Consider the following 21,006-nt stretch of genomic DNA (forward strand, 5'->3'; position numbering starts at 1 on the left):
CAAGGACTACTACTGCAATGGTTGATAATGACTTTGGATATTTTCAAGCTCGAGGGATGATATTTTAATTTCATCTACTCTATCTACTGACACTGATACAGATTTCAAGTATATAATCATAAGAAACCACATGGCACTTATATTCATATTGCATATATGCATATATGCAAAGGATATGTAGGTAAACAACAATGTCAAAGGGAGCCCTGGTGCAGTGTTTTAGTCATTTCATCTATATCTGGGTGCATTTACATAATTCTCCCCGATCTTGCCACTACTGAAAATGCAGTGAAAAAAAACAATATTGTGGTCATTTACATGAATGCGTGTTAGCGGCAATAACAAAAAAATAACAGACACTATTATTTGATTACCCTGAGGAAATTGTGTTTAGAAATTTGCTTCAAGTAAAACGTCTGGACATCTTTAATGGAGCTCATGATGACTACGATAATTATTTTGACTAACCAGAGAGAAACATAGAATTGATATCATTCCCCCAAACCTTTCTTGTTAAAACCTCCTCCTTGTTTTGCCGCTATCAGACTTCACCAAAAACACTTCATCACAGCCACTGGACTTATGCAAAGCAAAACAAGTTACAAAGAAGGAGATTACATAGACCCAACTTAGCATTTCTAGATGAGGATAGGGATTGAAACTTGGTGGGAACAAATAGTGCTGATAGACTTGTTCGGTGTGGAGAGGGAACTTTCAAACAGAATTTGTGTAAGCTGCTGCATCCAGTGAGTTTCACAGATGTCACCTTCTGTCTCCTTAAGCCCAGATGATGACAGTGGATTCACTGGAGTCTGTGCAGAATTCTGACTTTCTATCAAACCACCACAACCCAATGAATTATAGGCTGAAGATGGTGGTTACAAACCTATTATGCATTTGAATGGATACGATTATTTGATCAACATATGTGGAAAGCCCCCATATATCATAGCATTCAGGGTGGATGACAGAAAGTGAATATAACAAGCGTCCCTTAGAACTATACTTGTTAAAACTTAACTTCTGAAAGGTCTGGTTACATGATAGTCTATTCAGTCAAGCTCAGTTTTCTTTCTCTGACGTTTTGCTTTATCAACTACTGTGAAAAATAATCACTACTTGAGGATATAACGGAGAAAAAAAAAGCAAAACTGACAAGAATGAAACTGACCAAGGACAGAAAAGGATAACCATCACTGTGATTTTATGTTCATTTATGTTACCTGCAGAGTATATCCAGGTTCACATTGGAAAGACACCACATTATTCATCTGAAGACGCTCCCCAACCTTGATGCCATTCATAGGAACGACAGGCTCTGGACAGTTGGTCAGAGACACCGCTGAGGGGATGAAGAATGGATGAAAAAGAAAGAAATTTAATAATTACATAGAGACACACAGGATACAGTTTAAAAAAAAAAAAGAAAATTCAAATAGAACATTGTAGGATCAACTTCCTCTGAGGAGAAAAACAATCAGCGAGTCTTCATACAAAAAGTACTTCTATTTGATTTACTAGTTGTCCTCGGGGTGTTGGTACTTTACATCATGAAATGTTTTTTACTTACTTTTGTATTCTAGCCTGAATCCAGCAGCGGACACACTAATATCAGAGAAAAAGTGCAGGTAGAGTTGGTTGGAGGTGCTGTTGAGGAGAGCTGGAACCGTGGTGCCTTGGGGAGAAGATTAATAATGGAGTTTAGCAATCTCCAGCATAGGTTGACCATAACTAACTATATGGGCTACTGGCAAATAGCTAAAAAGCCTGTTCTTTCAGAGTTTCGCAATTCGACTGTTTGTGTGTCAGCGTGTGTTTGTGTGTGCATGCGGATGAGGTGTATGCCTGAATGATTGTGTATCGGTGCATTATGATATTTAGGGAAGCAGATGCATTATAGTGAGACCTACTCGCTTCTAACAAGACAAAGAGCAAAGGGAACTGTTTCTTCCAATGTGTGGATATGTATTCGCTGATAACAATAAAAGAAAAATAAGTCTTTCCAAAAATGAAAAAGAAAACAACACAATAACATGTTTTACAGATATGACCTAAAATTGGTCGTTTAATAACTCAAATTTGGGAGCTTGGCATTTCTCTTTCATCTCTTTACTTCAGGGTACATCTAACATTTACTTTTGGTTTGGTTCCAAGCACAAACAAAAGCAGAATTCCCCGTTGCTGTATCTTCGCTATGAGGGGAGTAACAGAGATACTGTAAACAAACACTCATTTCAACTCCGCACAGAAAAGGCTAACCTTTGTAGAGAAGCATCAAGATTTTGCCAGGAACAGCTCAAACAGATTGGAATTTTTGAAAACTTTCCATGACAACACTACCTTTATGTACTCTAAATTTAATTTAGCTATGTTGCAATGCCAAATAACTGTATACACACACATACACACATACAGTACAAACATGTATACAGCAATACCTGAGAAGCTGCCAAGCATGGTGTCAGTGTTGTCTCCTCCGTCGAACACCTCCAGAGAGTCCCAATTCTGCTCTGTGACAAAGCTGATTACCTGAATCTGAGACAGGCGAGAGACAGGCAGAAAGTGGGGATGGGAGAGGAAGACAATTAGTGGACAGTGAAAAAATGGAAGGGGGGAAAAAAAAACAACAGCATAGAAACAGGAAGAAGGATGAGATTTAGGGAAGCAGAATACTAAATCAAAAACAAGGTTGAAGGGTCGAAAATTAATGAGTGGGAGAGCACCACATATAAAGAGGTGTGTGTGAAAAAAGAGACAGTGAAAGACTAAAAAGTATGGCCGTTTGGCTATGAACTGCTCTAACCTTAAAAGAGTCTTGTAGTCCATCAATTTAGCATTGCACTTCTACAACATTGTCTGAGTCACAATGTACAGTTTTCTAGTTGCTGACCACATGAATTGCTGGGGTAGGCTTACCTGTGACATTTACAGATTAAAGTGCAGTGTAGAAGATGCTACACTTTGCCGTACTATATTATTGTTCTCCGTCTATAGCTAAAACTCTTCAGCATTCTATGTGTCGTCCTTTGTTCTTTCACTCTCTCCCAGCCTCTCATTCTGTTCCCTCTCACATCCATTCCTTGGCCCTCTCCTCTGCCTCTGATGGTTATAAATCGGATACGAGCCAATTAAAGGGGTGGTAGGGGCTCTGGTGCATCCCAGGGAGACGAGGCAGATCACAGATTGATCTTTCATTAGGAGGCCACGGCAAATGTGCCGTCAAGGCACCTCGCTCCTTTAAGTTCTCTTCTGGATCGTGACACTCCAATCTAATGCGTCTCTACTAGCTGGTAGACGGGGAGCAATAGTGAGGAAGACAGACGGAGACGAAGAGGCTGATGGTGTGAGAGAGATGAGGTGGCGTTGGAATAGGAGGGATGAGGAGGATTCAGCTGCAGAGAGTATGGACACGATGGGAAAGTGTGTGTATAGAGGTGTGTAGAAGTGGTCAAAAGAACACAAGCTATGCTATATCAATACCAAACTATGACGTTGTCAGGCAGGTATGTATACATTTCAGTGTCGTGCTGTTTACCTTGCAGAGATGGTTTGCACACTTGCCTCTTTGTTCTTACTCTCGGTTTATTTCACCTCCAACTTACTGCAATGTTAGCGTATAGTGCAGCCTGCTAAGTGCACCTGTGGGCCGTCTCGTGTATTTGACCTGCAAGGACAGTCGGCTGAGGTAGAGGAGCTAATAGCTGAGGGATGGCACTGAGGTCATTAGCCACAGAGGCTGAAGCATAAGCCTAAAAACTTTCAGGCAGATCCACAGGGACCTTGCCCGGGTTCCTAGTGGAGTTCCATCACACATGCATCAAAGAATAAGAATATGCAGACTGAATTAACTCCCAAGAACGAAAAGTAAAATAATTGAAGAGGCAATTATATATACAAATTTATTTCAGGTGCAATCTAAGTTTCTGGTATAGTGATCTGTTAAATTAAATTCTAAGCCTCTCTAAAGTCTATAGACTTTATCGTTCAGCTGCTCCCCTGTACCCAGAGAACTGTAAATGCTATACCTTGATACACTGCAGGTGGCTCTGTTAATTAGCCCATGGTAAGATGAAAACTTATCATCACAAAGGGACTTTCGGTCAACACCATGTAGAGGTGTAAAGAGATGCTGTAGAGGCTAAAGGTAAATAAAATCTATTAATTCTTTTAACAGACTGAACATAGAGTTTTAACGCCATATGTTTTCCTTTACTTAAGTGCCGAGGTTAAAGTGAACAGATAGATCTCTGCATCTGAGGGGAATCTGATGACATGGTCGGAGTAGGTAGAAAACAAAATCTAAACTAAAATTAAATCTAAAATGTTCATCTATTGTTGCTATATTGTAAGTCTGTAAGTAAAATATAATCTTCTCGTATTTGGACTGTTTGTAAATAGATTATATTTTCATGTGTCTGTGCTATGCATGACTTAACTGGATTTCCTTTCGGTCCCCGAAACAGAGATTCTGACTTTTTTGTAATATTTTGTATTTGATGTTACCAGCAAATCCTTTGTCACTGGTGATTCCCATGAGCTAGTATCCTGACAATGTTTATTGTTAATTATTATTTCAGCTGTCCGGTACTTCCTTGTATTGCGAGTGGAGTGAAAAATTACAGTTGGAATGGGGATGAGTTAGGGAATGTGTCTCTTATTTACACATGGATTTAACATGTTTTTGTGTACAGTCCTGTCACCAAGGAGGAAACTCTATTAACAAACCTGGATTCCTGATCCTTCAGGAACAGTGATCTTCCAGACACAGTTGAGGCTGTTGAGGTAAGGCTCAGGAAACCCAGGAGATAAGATGGTGCCAGTTCGATGGGTCAGATTACCTCCGCATGGAACTGCAGGAAGAGTAGCAAATGCATCATGGTTACTGGAAGTACAAAGATGCAGGGAGAGTAATAAGCATGTGTGCATTTGTACACTCAGAAAGAAATATCTTAATATTATTCAGTCTTAAAATATTTTTCTCAAACATAGATGTGATTGTTCTAGTGGGATTAAGGATATTTCTGTGTCTATATTGTAAACAGAATGATGGTCACACCGTTCAACACTAAGAAATAATCATAACAAAATAGTTGATTTTAAGAAAGAAATGAAATGATCTTGCTACATTTCAGCTTTTAAGAAAATCTGATGTTAAATTTAAATCACTAAAATCAAGACAATCACTGGTATCCCTGACTTTACTCAGGCTATTCCTCAGGCTGATTCACCTAGCCATGCAAGCACACACACAGGCACACACTAGCATACACACATTATAACAGACATAGTGTCATATTCCTAAGGAATGTTTACAGTTTTCAAACACTGTCTTCCAAGCTTGTTCTGCGCAATTCACATCTGGTGACAGCGAAGGAGCATCTGCTACAGCTGTATGTTGTGTGTGTGTGTGTGTGTGTGTGTGAGTGTATGTACATGTAGATATATCTATATGTGTGTGTATGTCTACGTGTATTTGTGACCCTCAGCAGTGCCTGCCACCTGTGTGCCGTATGGCTGTATCACTGTATTGCTACAGGCAATGGCTGGCAGCCCACATCTGTGTCAGAGTAACGGGTTTTAACTCTCAAGGCATCGAGTGGGAGAGAGACAGAAATGGAAGGATAGATGAAAAGAAAGAGAGTGAAGAGAGGAAAGAAAGAAGAAAAAGAAAGAAGAAACTAATAAAGAAAGAAAGACAAAGAGAAACAAACAAACAAAAACACTCCCGCTGGCGAATGCTTAAAACGAGTGTACATGTATTTGTGAGTGTCTATGTTTATTTGTGTTTGAGTATTTATGTCATGTCCTACCTATACAGCTGGGTATGGAGCTGTTCCACTGTGCCAGGGCATTGGGAACTGTCAAACATTCAATGGCACTCGATCCCTCCAGCATATAACCTGGGCTGCACTCAAAGCGAATCACTGCGCCAACAGCAAAGTTGTTGCCCATACGGCGGCCGTTCCGGGGCTCGGGGACTGAGCTGCACTGGGTGGCGCTGGTTCGTGGCACAGCTGTGGGAGAAAAGAGAAGAAGAAAGGGTGATTACAGGTGACTGATTTTAAGTTGTTATCTGTCGTATTTCTAAAAAATAAAAAAATAAAAGACTGTTTTGCACGTCTCTGTTGAACGCTTTAGTTTAGAAAATGAGTTTACTGAACTCTTAAAGGTGTGGATGGATTTCTATAAATCTTACAACTTGATCAATGGAGCAATTTGTTAGAACAGTTATTATATTTGTCAATGTCAGTATGGTCACAGTGTGTCCCAAATAGATTATACAAAATATAATATTCAGCTCCTCTTATTTTCCTCATGGTTCCTTCAGCTGACTTGCAATAAAATACAAAAAAAAAAATGAATTATTTATTCATTAAATTTTCTCCAGAGCTGCCATTGCCTTTGGATATCTGCAGCAAACGCCATTTCTGGTACAGTGCATTGTTTAAGAAAAATAACAATTCAAGAGAAAAGTTCCTCTTAGGGGAACAGAAAGACAGGGGAGTTCAAGTACAACATTTTCAACAGACTCATATTCCTCTACAACGTTAATGCTCCACAGCACACACTTCTGCAGACGCACATGCACACAAAAGCACATCGCGGCTGAGAAAGTGGCTGAAGGTGAATCCTTGTGAAATAACTCAGCAAGTCATCTATTATGGAGGGGAACTGGGGCTATTAGAACAGAGAGGAAAATCCAGAAGAAACAAGGCAGTAGGATTTGTTTGTGGGCGTGTGAGCGTGCCGGTGTGTTACACACTTACCCTGGTAGACCAGGTGGAATCCTCTAGAGCTGGACTGGCCTTTGGAGGTGAAGCGGATCAGGATTTGGTTGGAGGTTGCTAATGGCAACGACTCGCCTGAAGTGGAGAAAAGTTAAAGTTTGTATTGTTTTAAGCAAAGTGCTGCCCTCGGTTGAGATAATATTCGTGTGGGCACATATGACTGCTACCTACTGAGCCACTTATGACTCACACAGTGAAATAACTAATATTTCCCTTACCTGTTTAATATAAAACTACTTAAGTGTGAAAGTTAATGACTATTTTAGGGTCTCTGAATGTTTATATATTTACAGGCTCTGATCGTCTAGCATTGGAAGCGTGAAATAATAATGTTGTAGAGAACTGATGTCAGTGAAAATCTGTTTTGCTAGGTTATATTAGAATTTCACACACGGACTGACGTCGATAAAAATATATAATATGCTTATAAGGCTTTATATGGAACGATACATATCACAATATGTAAATGCATGGTGATTATTAAGATTAGCCTGGTATGTTGCTGTCAAGTCTAAGCTTATCTTCTATGCTTATTGGATTATTGGATTGCCAACAATTTCCTTCAGCTAAATTGTGACTAAAAGGGAGCCCTGATTACTGGCACTGATAGCATTGTGTCACAGGTACAGCTGACCCCCTCATTATGCTCTAGGTGCTTCTTTCTTGTTTTACCAGCTCAGAAATATTTCAAAATTACAGTTGATTTCTTTGTCTTTGTCCCAAACTACTGTAACTCTCTATTTACATTCACAGTTAAATGATCATTGTAGAATGGGCAGCTGGATTGAAATGGTGCAGAAACACCGTAGAACCAACTGCACGGATCACATCTCCCCTGGCTTCACTTTTACTTGCTGACTGTGAAATACAGAATCGAATTCAAGGTTGGGTTTTTCACCTGCTGTGTAAGGTTCTCTAGCTCTTAGCGGCATACTGTATGGGCTAGACTCTAAGGTCAAAATTGACCAGGGCTTACTGTCTGGTCACCTCTCAAAATTCAAGCCAAAGGGTGTCTGAGCCTCTGCTGTTTTAGCTTCCAGATCATAGAACAGCCGATATACACTCAGCCAGTCAGTTATCATAAATGTTGCAAATGACATCTGAAAATCTACATATGCGGACAGACCTTTCATTCATGTTTTGTTTGGTCTTGGTTTGTGAGGTCTGAGAACTATAAAATCTTTGACTATAAAAAAAAAAAAAATCCTTAGAAACAGGATATTTAATCACTGAAATTACTGATGTGATTTCTTACTATCTTCATCAGCTCACCTTGTAATTAAACACAAGAAATACCCCTATGATGTCTCTACTGTGGTGAAAAACTATTTGTTGACTGACATAGAACACGATGCAAAGTGTGAGCATCTCTGTCTGCCTCTCTGTCTTTCGCTCAGTGTGCTGCTGACTGGCTCTCTGCAGTGGATCTCATTACTCTGTGTCTGCTTGCTGTCACACTGTAGTGGGAGGCAGACGTGCTTAACCCCAGAGGCACGTGTGTGTGTGTGTGTGTGTATGTGTGTGAGAGTGAGTGAGTGTATCCTCTCCAAGCATGTTTCACTCACGTTTTTGAGTATGAATATCTCAGTGCCTTTAAGTACAGTGTTCCGAGATAGCTCAAATGGCACATTTCTTAATGTCTTACCATCGTGATTGTTCTACTTCAACTGTTGGATCCCCAAGGCATGCTGGGTAGTTTATTACAGGAAACCCTTGCTGCGTGCTGTCATGGTGACAGTGTTTCATAATTTGCTGTGCAGGGCAGGTATTCATCCAGACAGATCAAACATGTGTCAGCATGTAACTTATCACACCTCTGGCCACTTTCCAGATCTAAACCACTTTGCCCTTAAAATGATCATCTACGCTGGCATATGACTTACAAGGACAGATAAAACGTTGGCTGAAAGTCAATAGTCAAAATTCAGAGGCAGTTCTTAGTGTGCACTGGTTCAGATACAGCAGTCGTGGGCAACAACGGGCCTCGTTCACAAACAGTGCATACACACAAATCTGTCCTTAAACCATGCATACAAATCATTTAAGCTAAAAAATCCAGGATTCATCAATATGTTCTTATCTGAATTTTTTCTTACTCTGCGAAAGAAATTTAGAAGTACCTTAGACCATGCCAATGCACGAATCATAAACATTCCACGGTCTTAAAAAATGATATAGTCAATATTTATTCAGTATGTTAGAATCATAAAAAAAAAATGATTGGACCTAAATATACAACATGTAAAAGTGTGAAATTTCTAATAATACATATTTACTACTTACTAAAATTAATAGCCAAGTAATCCATCATCATAAATGTTATGAAATAATTAATTAATTAATTAATTAAAATTGCTCTGTTCCTACTTTAAGATGACAACAGTTTATATATTGGAATTTTCATATTGGAATGTGACAGTGATTAATTTCCCCCCATCAGATTTGGCCGTGATATATGTAGCTGGTCGACCTGCAGCCTGCTCAGTGTCCTCACAGCCTGACAGCTCAGTAGTGGCACAGGGAGGAGCGCTCCAGACGAAACACGATGTGCACCTGGCGCAGCAGTAGAGATTTATGTAGATGAATTCCACAGATCTACACATTTACCAACTTTTTATTTTGTTACAGACATAGTGGTAACAGGTGCGCAGGCTGTATACAGGGTTCACAAACGGTTGTGCCACTGACATGTTTACCTGCCAAATCTGCCTTTTCTGGCTTCTACTTCTGAAACTATTGTTTGCATTTCACTAGCAGTAAAGTTTTTGTATATTTGTACCATCATGGCCCTCTTTGCAATGAGTGACAGCTCTCTCCCCTGCTGCACCACTCCAACAGAGCTTTCCTTACATAGGAAAATGGGGGGCAGGGTAGTAAGCTAATTACCGACAGCGGGCATGCACCTATCAATTTAGAAAGATTCTGATTCACTAACATACGCATGGTGGTAAGAACAAAATTGGCCGGTGTGCACGTGTCATGAATCCGATGGTAATTTTGCATGCGCACTTATTTTGTGCGCCAAGTAAGGACATTTCTATGCACATATTAGTGGATGAGGCCCAATGTCACAGATTAATACTCCAGCTGTTAAACCACAACTCAAACAGGGATAAAAAGAGATTTAGCCCAGTGGGAATAACATGAAATGAGGAATGAATTTTTAGTTTATGAATAATTATTTGGCATTTATTCAGCAGCATGTTTGCAGTGACACAAATATAGCAAACGTGTGTTTCTGTCAAAAATGCGCAAAAAAAAAGGTGTTCAAACCTAAATTAAAGAGACATTTTCCCTTTTTTGAGATCAATTCAGGAATTACCATTTAGATAAGTCTCCCTGATTTCTTGATTCAGTTCTTTTGTCCCTTCTGCCTTCATGTCATCTCCTTTTCTTTTTTTTAATTCCCACCTTATATCGTTTATTTATTCTATTCTCCCTCTCCTCTCGTTTTATTCTGTTTGTCATAACTGTTTCTGATAATTCACAGTCATTGCCTTTTCTTTTCAAAAAGAGTGATTTGCCTCACCAGACATGACAGTAATGAAAACATACTGGCGAATGCTATACTGAGACAAGTTGAATGTAATATACCCTTCAAGGTCAACATATCACAGCAAACTGCCTTGTGTTTTGACTACTGTGATTTACCATGCTTGACAAATGATATCCTGCCAACCACCAAAATACTCATTACATGGCTGTATATTTACTGCACATAATGACAGCTTGTATATTTAGACTGTATGGGCTTACTTTATAAGCTCGCAGATGTGTATGTGTGTAGATTTAAGAGCTTCCTGGTATCTGTATGGTAGATGCAGGTACACGCTTCTGGATTATGCCTAATTTGTGCTAGTTATGCCTGCGTGCACTTGTTCTTCGGCGGCGCTGTCTGTGTGGGCTAAAAGTCTCTCTTCTTTTGCCAAAGTGTGTCAGTTCTGCTCTGCCATGCCCGGTTAGAAAGTGCTGTGAACCTGCCGCCAGGAGTCCGCAGTTAATATAGCGTCCTGTTTATTGAGCTGTAAACTGGATTTTCTGAGGCTGCCCTGGACACAAACCAAAGTAATCATTTTGCTTTTGTCAAGCCACAGGCAGGCTGAGATGGAGAGCTGCCCTAAACTCACACACCTTTTACACTCGCCGACTCTTGAAAGGTTGAACCTGCCTCATTCGAGCTATTCCTTTTGTAGCCCATCACAGTTGCGGCATTTATCGCATCCATGTATTCACAATTTTATAACACTGTTGTGACAGAAATCACTCCTTCTCCCTCTTCTTCTCACTTGACCTTACAACAGTTATCCTTTTTGCTTTTCTACATCTTTTTAGAACGCCGCTTTATGCAATTCTTTTTATATGTACTTATGTATGTACTATAAAGTAAAGCACACATAAACATTCCCACGCATACTGTAGTATACACAGTATGAAAAGAATTGCATAAAGTAATGATGTAAACGAATGTAGAAAAGCAAAAAGGATGACAGATGTGATTTTAAACTGTGGATAATTAAATGCTGTAAGGTCTCATTTTTTTGTTGTCATCCCTTTTATTAGGTAATATGGTATTTTCAAAGTAAAATAATAAAAAAAGGAATATTTACAACAATTTGTAATGGCATGTTGCCATCTTTTGTGGGTTGATTTCAGGTAATTACTGCATGTAATGTTTTAAAATGTTTTGTTGTAATGTTACGACTCTTTTGCACTCAATAGATTTTGAACGGATAGCATCCGTTCAAAATCTTTCTGAACTAAAAATTAAAGCTGCAAATGTGGCATAAAAATGAACTGAAAGAGACAGTTGCAGGCTGGGAAGTTGAGCAAATATTATTAAAGTAATGTGCTGTAAGGCTATAATTCAATAATTACAATATTGCCATAATATTAACGCTTTGAGTTGGTGCATTAGTTTCAGGTATGCCATGATTACCTGACTTAAACTTGTGTGTGTTCGTACGCATGCTCACTTATTTTGAGAGTTGACTTGTGTTTGTGCCATATCAATTGAGGTGTATGTGCATGCAAGTCTTCTTGAGTCTGTCTGCTTATATGTTATCCCCGTGACTCTTTAAGTTGTTGTTGTTGTCACTGTTGAATTGTGTTCCAGCTCACTGGAGCCCACCTGCAGCCACAGCAGCTCTGCCTGTGTCAGCAATTTGTCTCTGAGTTTAACTGGATCCTTATGAAAGGGATACAGCTAAGACAACATTTTTATTTAGTCCCCTGTCATGTCAGAAATAATGACTAGGAGATCAAACAGTCAAATCACATTTGCTGATTTGGTACATGCTGTTGCTGAATATGAAACAAAAGCTGTGCAAATGTACATGAGTCATGTCTTGCCTATCTGCAGTTCTACGTAAACAGCTTCTGTTTTCCACCTCCTGAAGTTTGATATCTGCTGAAATATCCCCTCGCAGCTAGACAAAAAATGTTTATGCAGACAGGCATCTGAGTGCGAGTGTGTTTGTGTTTAAGTACCTGTGTGCGCTCCAGACAGGGAGCTAAGAACACGGGAGTGCTGCGTTGCCCCGTCGTAAACTTCCACGATATCATTCAGAGCTGTCTGGAAGAAGGCGAATTGGCTGAAGACCACTAGAAAAGACAGATATGGACACAAAATTGACATCAGAGGAAACTGAAATGAGCTAAAATTAGTCGCTGCATCTCCGTCACAGTAAAAACTAAATTCCAACCCATTTAAAATTGCACAAAATCCATTAAGTAGTACTCTGTAGTATCCACATTCAAAAGACTAATATCAACAGCAATTTCAATCAAAATGTCATCTTTAAAGCAAGGTGGATAATACCAAAAACAACACAACCAAAAAGTGTTATTATACAGTGAAGATCAGCAATTCTGTCTGGGCTTGATGGCTAGTCAGTATATGAAAGGCTTTGGCACTGACAGCTGATCTGTTGTATAATGTGCAGCTAAAGCTCCACATTGGTGCTTTCAGCTTTTCAATCCACCCTTTCTACTGCTACTGCCTGAACATATTCAGACCTTTCACATTCAATCTAGGTCTGGTTTACTTGTGGCAAATATTGCAGGTTAAAGAGAGGGATGAAAAGGACGGAGGAGAGAGGAAGAGGTTAGAGGTGACATGATGACTAGTGCTCTCTATTAGGTGTGATGGCAGGACCTTATCTTCGACCATGACTCAGCATCTGTTATCTCCTACTCATCTTCGGTGGTTTCAGTGGTTTCCTTTATTTGTGCATCATCTTCATCTCTATCTGTGACAAGAGAAGCCAGAGGCTACAGCGGCACATATCCTGTCCTTCTGCATTGAGGAAAATAGCCTATCATTAGGGCTGGTACATCAGCCTAATGAAAAACGGCAAGAAGAAAGCATTTGCGGCTCTGCATGACAAAGTTTGTTGCCTTGGGCGTCACTGTCATTTTCCTGGAAAATGCAAATGTGGACTTTAATTATTTCAATTTTCTTTTGACTTCGCTGAGTGAAATATGTTGCCGACAGGGTCCCAGAAGGATGGGTGCCCAGTCGTTCTGGAACAGCGCCAGAGCTCCGAATGGGCGTCATGACCTCGACATTCAAGAGACTGGGCCCAACACATGCCGGCCTCTGCTGTTTGGTGTAATTTAACAATGACATGACTTGAGCTTTCCCTTTGAGAGGCACAACGCTGATAACTCATTAAAGAGCCAGAGGGAAGAGAAAAAAGAGGCAGGAGATAAAAAGAAAAGTCAGAGAGAGAGAGAGAGAGTGAAACAGGGAGATATTGTGGGCAAGTAAGTGAAACGTGTTTTGTTCGGGAATTTGCATGTTTGAGCCGTGTCGCACTTCTGCATTGTTTTCGCTTTCAGAATAATTTGCTGCTCCTACAGTATCGGATCACATATCGGACGGAAGCTGTGACCTTTAAGATGGAAATGCCAGAAAGTAGAGAAACTCCAGGAACTCTGAATGTTCCAGACACCAATTATTTTTTTGGTGCATGCGAGTGGGGGTCTCAGACAGACATATTGTACGCCTGGTGTGTAAGATAGTGATTAAATTGCTGCACCAAAGTAATGTGACAGTATGTGTATGGCAATGAGACAGATGGATATGGGAACTATCAATCACTGTGTGATATCACCGTGTGTAGGGAAATATGAATATATGCGTTCAGTAAACCTCTGACTAAAGCACTTTAATTGCAAGGTAAGAAGACGGTGTGTGTGTGTGTGGGAGCTTTTACAAGTTTTCCACAAACTTGTTTTCCCCCACGCACCTGTCACCTGAATATTCAAGTGTGAAAATAGCTCGACTGTTTTTCTTCTTACTTCAATTATTTTCCACATTAAAATAATGTATAGAATTTGGTGAGGCACTTGGGCATTTTGTGCTTTATAAAATAGTTACACCTTAATTAAAAAAACACTGATGCCCACCTGTACATCCTCACAGGAACATACAAGTGAAAATACGTCAGAAAATACAAGCAAACACAGAAATGCATTGCTCTTCCTTTGCTTACCATAATCCTTGGGTACGACGACAGAGTACAAACAGGTTCTTGCACTGCTGTAGTTGCCAGGGTAACCAGGAGACAAGACCACTCCCTCCAAACCTGAGTACTGTCCACCACATGGAGCTAGAGAGAGACAGGCATGAGACATGAAGAGACAACAGACAAGAGGACAAGGCAAACAGAGAAATAAAGGTCTGAAGCCAATAGTGTAAGATTCCATTTCTCCCACACCTCTTGCTATTCCATCCCCCCTGTTCCATCACTCCTAAATTACTTTTCTTGTCTGATTGGGCTTTGGGTGGAAGATGTCCCTGGTGTTTGCCACAGTGAAATTGCAATGTTTTCCAAGTGTCCCTCTGGGTTAGCCTGGGTGAGATGAAGCCCGAATCTCCTCCTCTCCTGCTTGAAGCCCCTAAAAATGCTCTGCGCGTGCTTGAGTCTTTGTGCAGGTGCTGATCCCATGCATGTGAATGTGTGTTTTGCTTGTATGAAAATGTGCGTGATGTGAGCGTGTGTTCCACCCTTTACATATAACTGAGGCTTCACACTGTGAGAGCCAGATCCGGTGGTGTCAGGGATCTTTTACCAAGCTTTCCAGGGGGAATATACACAGTGTGTGTTAGTCGTGCCTTGGGAATGTCAGGGAACAGCCGGGATGATGCGGGTTTTGCCAGGAGTGTGAGGAGCAGATATGCAAAATAAGCAGCGCTCTTCAAACCGCAGATTAAATTAAAGCTACACCCTCACATTTATTGACATTAGCAAAACCCACACGAGCTCTACACATATACCTGTAGGATATAGCTCTGTGCAAAAAAAGCACATAATCATACGTGCATGTTTACACGTGATAAAATCTATAAGCACTGATGCGGTTTGTGTTCATAACAACTGTCTCCAGATGTCAGTGTTTACCAATGCAGATGGGTTTGGGTTTGTTCCAGCTCGGCTTGCCATCTCCCCCCATGATGCAAGTGAGGGTTGGGTCTCCCTCTAGTGTATAGCCGCTGTCGCAGTGGTAGGTGACCGTGGAGCCCAGCTTGAGGTCGGCGCCCACCCGTGTCCCATTGCGCACCAGACCCGGCTCGAAACAAGACTCCCTGGGGTTCTCTGTGGAAAGAGGTAACACGGTGTAAAATCAGTGACAGAAGGGAACGGGTGTTGGTATTCAATAAAAGGATTTTTACATCGAGCTGCAGCGGTGATACTGGAATAGAAATTGTTTTCCGCCTCGGGTTCCTGATATTCTCGGATTTCCTTTCCTTTTTTCCGGCTACTCTGTGCTTTCCTCTTTCAGTAAATATATCTCACTGACTGCCACTTTTCTCTCTAGCCCTTGACGGTGCCCTCTCATCTGTGGCTGCTGGAGGTATGTATGGCTGTGGAGACAGACAGGCAGCTGATTGAGAGTGGCATTGCTCTGGCCCAAGGTCTGCTGACTGCACACAACCGCCTCTCACACAACGCTTTGCTGTGCAGTCAACTAGAGAAGACAATGCACATACGCAAGCTTTCTTTCTCTCACACACACACACGCACGCACACGCGCGCGCATATTCACCCCAATCACAAGCTCACACACACACACACACACAGTTTCTAACCACATATCAATCACCACTCCTGAGGTCGTAAGAAAGATGTCTTGCTCAATCTACCATCACATTGTTCCCAGGTGGAAAATGTGCATGTGAGAGGAGGCCTGTCAATTTGGCACACTTCATACCCTTACAACTAAAATAAACATAGGAAAAATGCCCAAATCAATCTAGCTCAATCTTCAACACAGTCCACTCTAGTTTAACAGCTAACTTCAATATTTGATGACTTCACACAGATGCATACAAAAGGGGAAGGTGAGTTAAAAGTTATCTTTTGTCGGGAAAAAATTTCAAAGCCTGACAAAAATATGTGAAACTCTCAATCTCAACATCAACTAAGGGAAAGCAAACTTTAAATAGGCAATACTAACGATGTTCATATTTTAAAAGCATCCATTTGCAAAGGTCAATGTGGATGCCGACAAAGAAGAACCTCACTGAGACATCACTTTGCCTCCTTCTCACGGCGGTGGTATTTACAAAAGCCGTTTTGTTACCTGTCTCTGAGCTAACGGTGTTAACTCCCTGTTTTCATTTTGAATCTAACTTTACTAAAGAGGAAAAACATATTGGCGGTGATTCTTACATTGGGTTTTCTCTTGTTCCACCATCTGCCATCTAGAGAAGGGTTCTATGTGCACTATGAAAAACATCCTCTTGTTGTGTACCATGAAGCAAATTTCCTTTTGCTATACAACAAGCATATTTGCTGAACAATCATTTGTGATTACAGTAATTAGAAGAATGTGCGGATCATTTCTAAGTAAGGTTCTGAAGATTTACTGATGATAAAAAAGTACATGTAGCACCTTGGAAAAATGCCTAGTTTCTAAGCTGAAAGCTGAGGACCTGCTGACCGGACAGGAGGCTGCCCTTCATGGCTGAACAGAGTGCTGGGGCTGCATGTGGTCTGTGTGTCTGTCACCTAGGGCACCTGCTCTAGACAGGTTGAGCCCTTTCATGAGCTGAGCTAGACCCCAACCTTCCCTCGCTGCCTCCTTCATTAAACCAGCGCACCTGGCAAGAGACGGTGGAGGCGTGATGGATGTAGTAGGCATTAGGTGTGGACCGGTCCTGGACGCAAGCTAGCTAGTGAGGAGGAGGTCAGTCACCGCAAAAAAAAAAAATGATGGCCGATTCAACGAGCCTTGCCCTGGGATGTTTGTAGGTGCGGGGGGGAAAAATGGGTGAGAAGCATCATCTGTTTTGGAAAATACTCAAAGGAGTTTAAGTGATGTGATGTGAAGTGAAAATGAGCCAAGGAGTGGGTGAAAGGATTGTATTCGATTAGACAGATGTGACTATGAGGGTGCTTGTATGTGTGTTTTTCTCCGTGTATATCTGTCCATGTCTCTGTCTATGTGTGTTATTCAAATGTGGCTCAGGCATGGAAAGTTTTTGCTCACATATTTCCCTGGAGAGCCCAATCAGACATGGCCAGAGACACAGAAACAGAAAGACATAACGATTGCTTGGTAAAGAGGCTGACAGCACCTCGGGCAGATTTTGTAATGCAATTTTCAGCGGCGGGCTGACCAAATACTAGCTGGGCCAACTCGTCAACTTGATGCTTCCTCACCAAACAGATCCAAACCCGCAGCCAAATATGCTTTTGTGCCATGTTGTTTGTCTGAAACTGAGGAGGTAATTTATGTATTATTTGGTTATGGTTCATTAGTGTGGAGAATTGGAACTGGGGAGAGGGAGTTTTTCTGAGCCACACACTGGGTCCATCTGCTCTACCAGATTGGCCATATAATATCACACACTGTATCACACACTGCAGTAAATATTGCTGGGAGTAGGTTAAGGGGTAGGCTCTGTAACACTTTCACCAAAACACTGCGTTGGACCTCCATTCATGTGCAACTTACAGATGAATCGCAGTAGCGTTCTAAAATCACTTGAATTGCTTGCATAGATCAAATCCCATCTGAACACCGGCCAAGAAACAGAGCTTGGGTCGATCTGGAATTGGTTAAACGTCTGATACCTTAAACAGCTCTAAGTGAGGTTGGGAGATTTAGGAAGATTTAACACTGTTCTCTCAAGCAAAGCCCTTAACGAAGATGCCCTGTCTAATTTAGAGCTTGTACAGCGTCTGTATATTTGTTAGGAAAGACTTTAACATATAGACACTGAGGCGTTCCCTTGTGAGGCTGAAACACAAATGGAGAAAACACAGATGTGTCGTGTTATCCTTAAACCAATTGGCCCTCTGTCATGGATGTCTGTGATCATTCTGCGCCATGTGTGTAGTACAGAGTACGTCATATGAGCAAATAAATTTGGGTCCCCCGAAAAACATGCTGCGGCCAGCTAAGCCTAGCCATGAAACAACAAAACAGTGTGTGCTCTAATTTATGAGAAGCCGTTAATGCAGCTGCAAAGCGCTGATCAAAAAGAGCTTAAGCACACATGCTGTCAGCTTTTCATTTTCATAATTCTTTGTGTTAGTCGGCTACTAGAGGAGGTACAGATCAATAATTACGCACAAGCAGACCATGGCACAAATGGGAGTGTGGCGATCGGGATGCTGCAGCACAGACACCCCGTTCTTTCTCTGAAGCAATTTTCACACCACTAATCTCACTCGCTTTGGACTAGACACAGGAAAAAGTTAAAAAGAAACAATCTGCAAGGTCGATAAGCAGCAGAGGGTAAATCCATTCTCTCTCTGCCAGAGGAAACATTTTAAAACATGAATTGTTTAGGGGATAAAGCCTCACATACTATTTAAAATTCACTGTTTTGTTCAGGATTTTCAAGACACTGGAGATGAAAAAAACTGATGATTAAAAATTCTTAAACATGCATACAAAGACACACAAAATACAAGCTTGCACTAGCTTAACAGTTTTGCCCAATTAGCCAAATACTGTCGTATCTCCGACCAAAAAGTGCACACCTGTGTACTGCAGCACAAATCCATTGCTGCTGAGGGAAGCATCACTGCGGAAAGCCAGGAAGAGTGTGTTGGAGCTGCTCTCAATGCGATCCGGGACGTCTGTGCCATAGAAACTACCCAGCAAGGGGCTGAGGGAGTCTGGCCCGTCGTAGATGTGTAAGAAGTCGTAACTGGGCTCCAAGCTGAATCTAGTTATGGAAGCATAAATTAAACAGTATTGGAATATTTCCAACAAGATGTGCTATTTAAGGTAACAAGAAAATACACTGGGTATTAGTGGTAAAATTGGAAAACAGGTTCATAGTTTTAATTATATGGCGTTATAAGATTAAATATAAACATGTCAATTAAAATATTTAAGTATTGCTTTATAAAATATGTTGATAGCAATGACACCAGATCCTGCAGTTAGTGTGAAGCTGAAGCTTACTGATTGAAGCTAAGAGCGATGACATAGTCCTGTGTGACAGTAACGGTCCAGTCACACTCCCTCCCGTGAGGGTAAGGTTCAGGATAATCTGGAGACAGAATCAGCCCACTCGGACCAGTCAGATTCCCTCCGCATGGAGCTATGAAAAGGGAGAAAATGATTACGATTCAATCTCACAAAAAAATCTAACAATACACGACACTGGAACACCGATTTTCACAGCTAAAGATGTAGCAAAACATCTACATTATAGATGGTATTATTTGTATCTCATTTATCTGATTTTCAATGTAAATATTGTTTTGTGAAAAGAGTTGTCTGCCTTATTCCACATGTTTCATTATTGTTTTGTTAATACACACATATATAGCACATTTTTATGCTAGAGTACAAAAACATAAATACAGGTAGTTTCCAAAGGTCTAAAGAAATACCAATATTAAAAGTGATTAATCCATAATTTTAAGTCTCTTGCTGTATGTCTATGGCCTTTCTGCAGGAAGTTATAGTGGCAGATGCTTAATTGAGGTGTAGTTAATGCCCACTGACATCGTCTTACCATGGTCTCACCTGTAACTATCAGAGAACTGTCCCACTTAACCCCTCACCAAAGAAAATATCAAAATGATTAAGCTAAGCGCTAATTAAACACGGCAGCTAATTACGAGGTCTTAATTGTCGTTGTTAATTACTTCACATTGTTTTGCAAAGTACCGAGTGTGATCATATATTAAAAAAAAATGACTGCAAAAGAGTAGAGGTCTGACAGAGAGGTCTGTGTTGTTATTGAGAGGCAGGATAATCAGATCTCTCTGTCTGCTGCGATGACTTCAAGAAACGTCTGGGGAACAGGGCAATCGGGTTTGCCACTTAAGATTCACTTAAGGAGTCTGTTAGGAATCTGTAATGTCTACCTGTTTCTCATAAGTCAGACAAGCAAGAGAGGTTTTACAGTAGACTGCATTAGGCAGGTTGTAGGGCATAATATAGTGTACTTCATGAGATAACTTTTATTTCTTGCTGTTACCTTCTGTGTTTACTGATTATAATTTAAAATTTCAAAACTACATAGAGTTTGCACACATAGATTGTTGGAATATACTATATTTCCATACAAAGTCCTTATATAGCTTGTCCTTATTCCAGCTTGAAAATAAATTATTTTTAATATATTTTCTTTAATATTATTTATAGGTGTTTATAAAATTGGACCAGTCCATTTATTTAACTTTCCTCCTTGAAAATTGTACAGTCAGAAAGACACCTGTGGCGTGTATAAAAACTGCATGTACTGCATATTCTTATTACCCAGTGGTAGCAATGAATATGTGACATCGTTCAGTCTAGTTCTGATCATATTCCGTGTACCATCATTAGTTATACTTCCTGGTTGCATGCTGTGTTAATAGAGTACCTGTGCACGTAGGAGGGTCTGGCTGCCAGAAAAAGCGACCATTGATCTCAGTGCAGGTGATCCTGTTGGCCCCCTGCAGGATGTAACCAGGATCACACTGGAACACCACATGATCTCCTGGTTCCCTGCTATCACCGCCACGGGTTCCATTAGTGGGCATGCCTGGGTCATTGCAGGAGGTTGCAGTAGAGACTGAAGAAGCAAGAGACGGTTCAATAAGTGAAAAGACATGAAAAGGACCCTCACTTACAAGATAAAAAAGGGGTATTACCTTCATAATTTATGGTTAAACCTGTGAAACCTGTTTTTTTCTTTCTTTACACCCAGTTACCACACAGTCATATAAGCTATGTCTACCTAACATTTCCGTCACGT

General features: G+C 40.7%; 1 protein-coding gene across 8 annotated transcripts in view; it reads right to left on the reverse strand.

Moving 5' to 3' along the window:
- csmd2 (CUB and Sushi multiple domains 2) overlaps window positions 1–21,006 on the reverse strand; it is a 270,946-nt gene that overhangs the window by 64,413 nt on the left and 185,527 nt on the right. For all 8 annotated transcript variants that reach the window (XM_042436067.1, XM_042436065.1, XM_042436068.1 and 5 more), the window contains 12 exons: window positions 20,632–20,823; window positions 19,218–19,356; window positions 18,788–18,975; window positions 15,194–15,388; window positions 14,285–14,401; window positions 12,276–12,389; window positions 6,768–6,863; window positions 5,811–6,014; window positions 4,726–4,850; window positions 2,439–2,535; window positions 1,571–1,675; window positions 1,224–1,342 (listed from right to left, as the gene is read on the reverse strand). In XM_042436067.1, the coding sequence (XP_042292001.1) occupies window positions 1,224–1,342; window positions 1,571–1,675; window positions 2,439–2,535; window positions 4,726–4,850; window positions 5,811–6,014; window positions 6,768–6,863; window positions 12,276–12,389; window positions 14,285–14,401; window positions 15,194–15,388; window positions 18,788–18,975; window positions 19,218–19,356; window positions 20,632–20,823 (1,691 nt within the window). The remainder of the gene's footprint in view (window positions 1–1,223; window positions 1,343–1,570; window positions 1,676–2,438; window positions 2,536–4,725; window positions 4,851–5,810; window positions 6,015–6,767; window positions 6,864–12,275; window positions 12,390–14,284; window positions 14,402–15,193; window positions 15,389–18,787; window positions 18,976–19,217; window positions 19,357–20,631; window positions 20,824–21,006) is intronic.

Source organism: Thunnus maccoyii, chromosome 15 (genome assembly GCF_910596095.1).
Source record: "Thunnus maccoyii chromosome 15, fThuMac1.1, whole genome shotgun sequence".
Lineage (NCBI taxonomy): Eukaryota > Metazoa > Chordata > Actinopteri > Scombriformes > Scombridae > Thunnus > Thunnus maccoyii.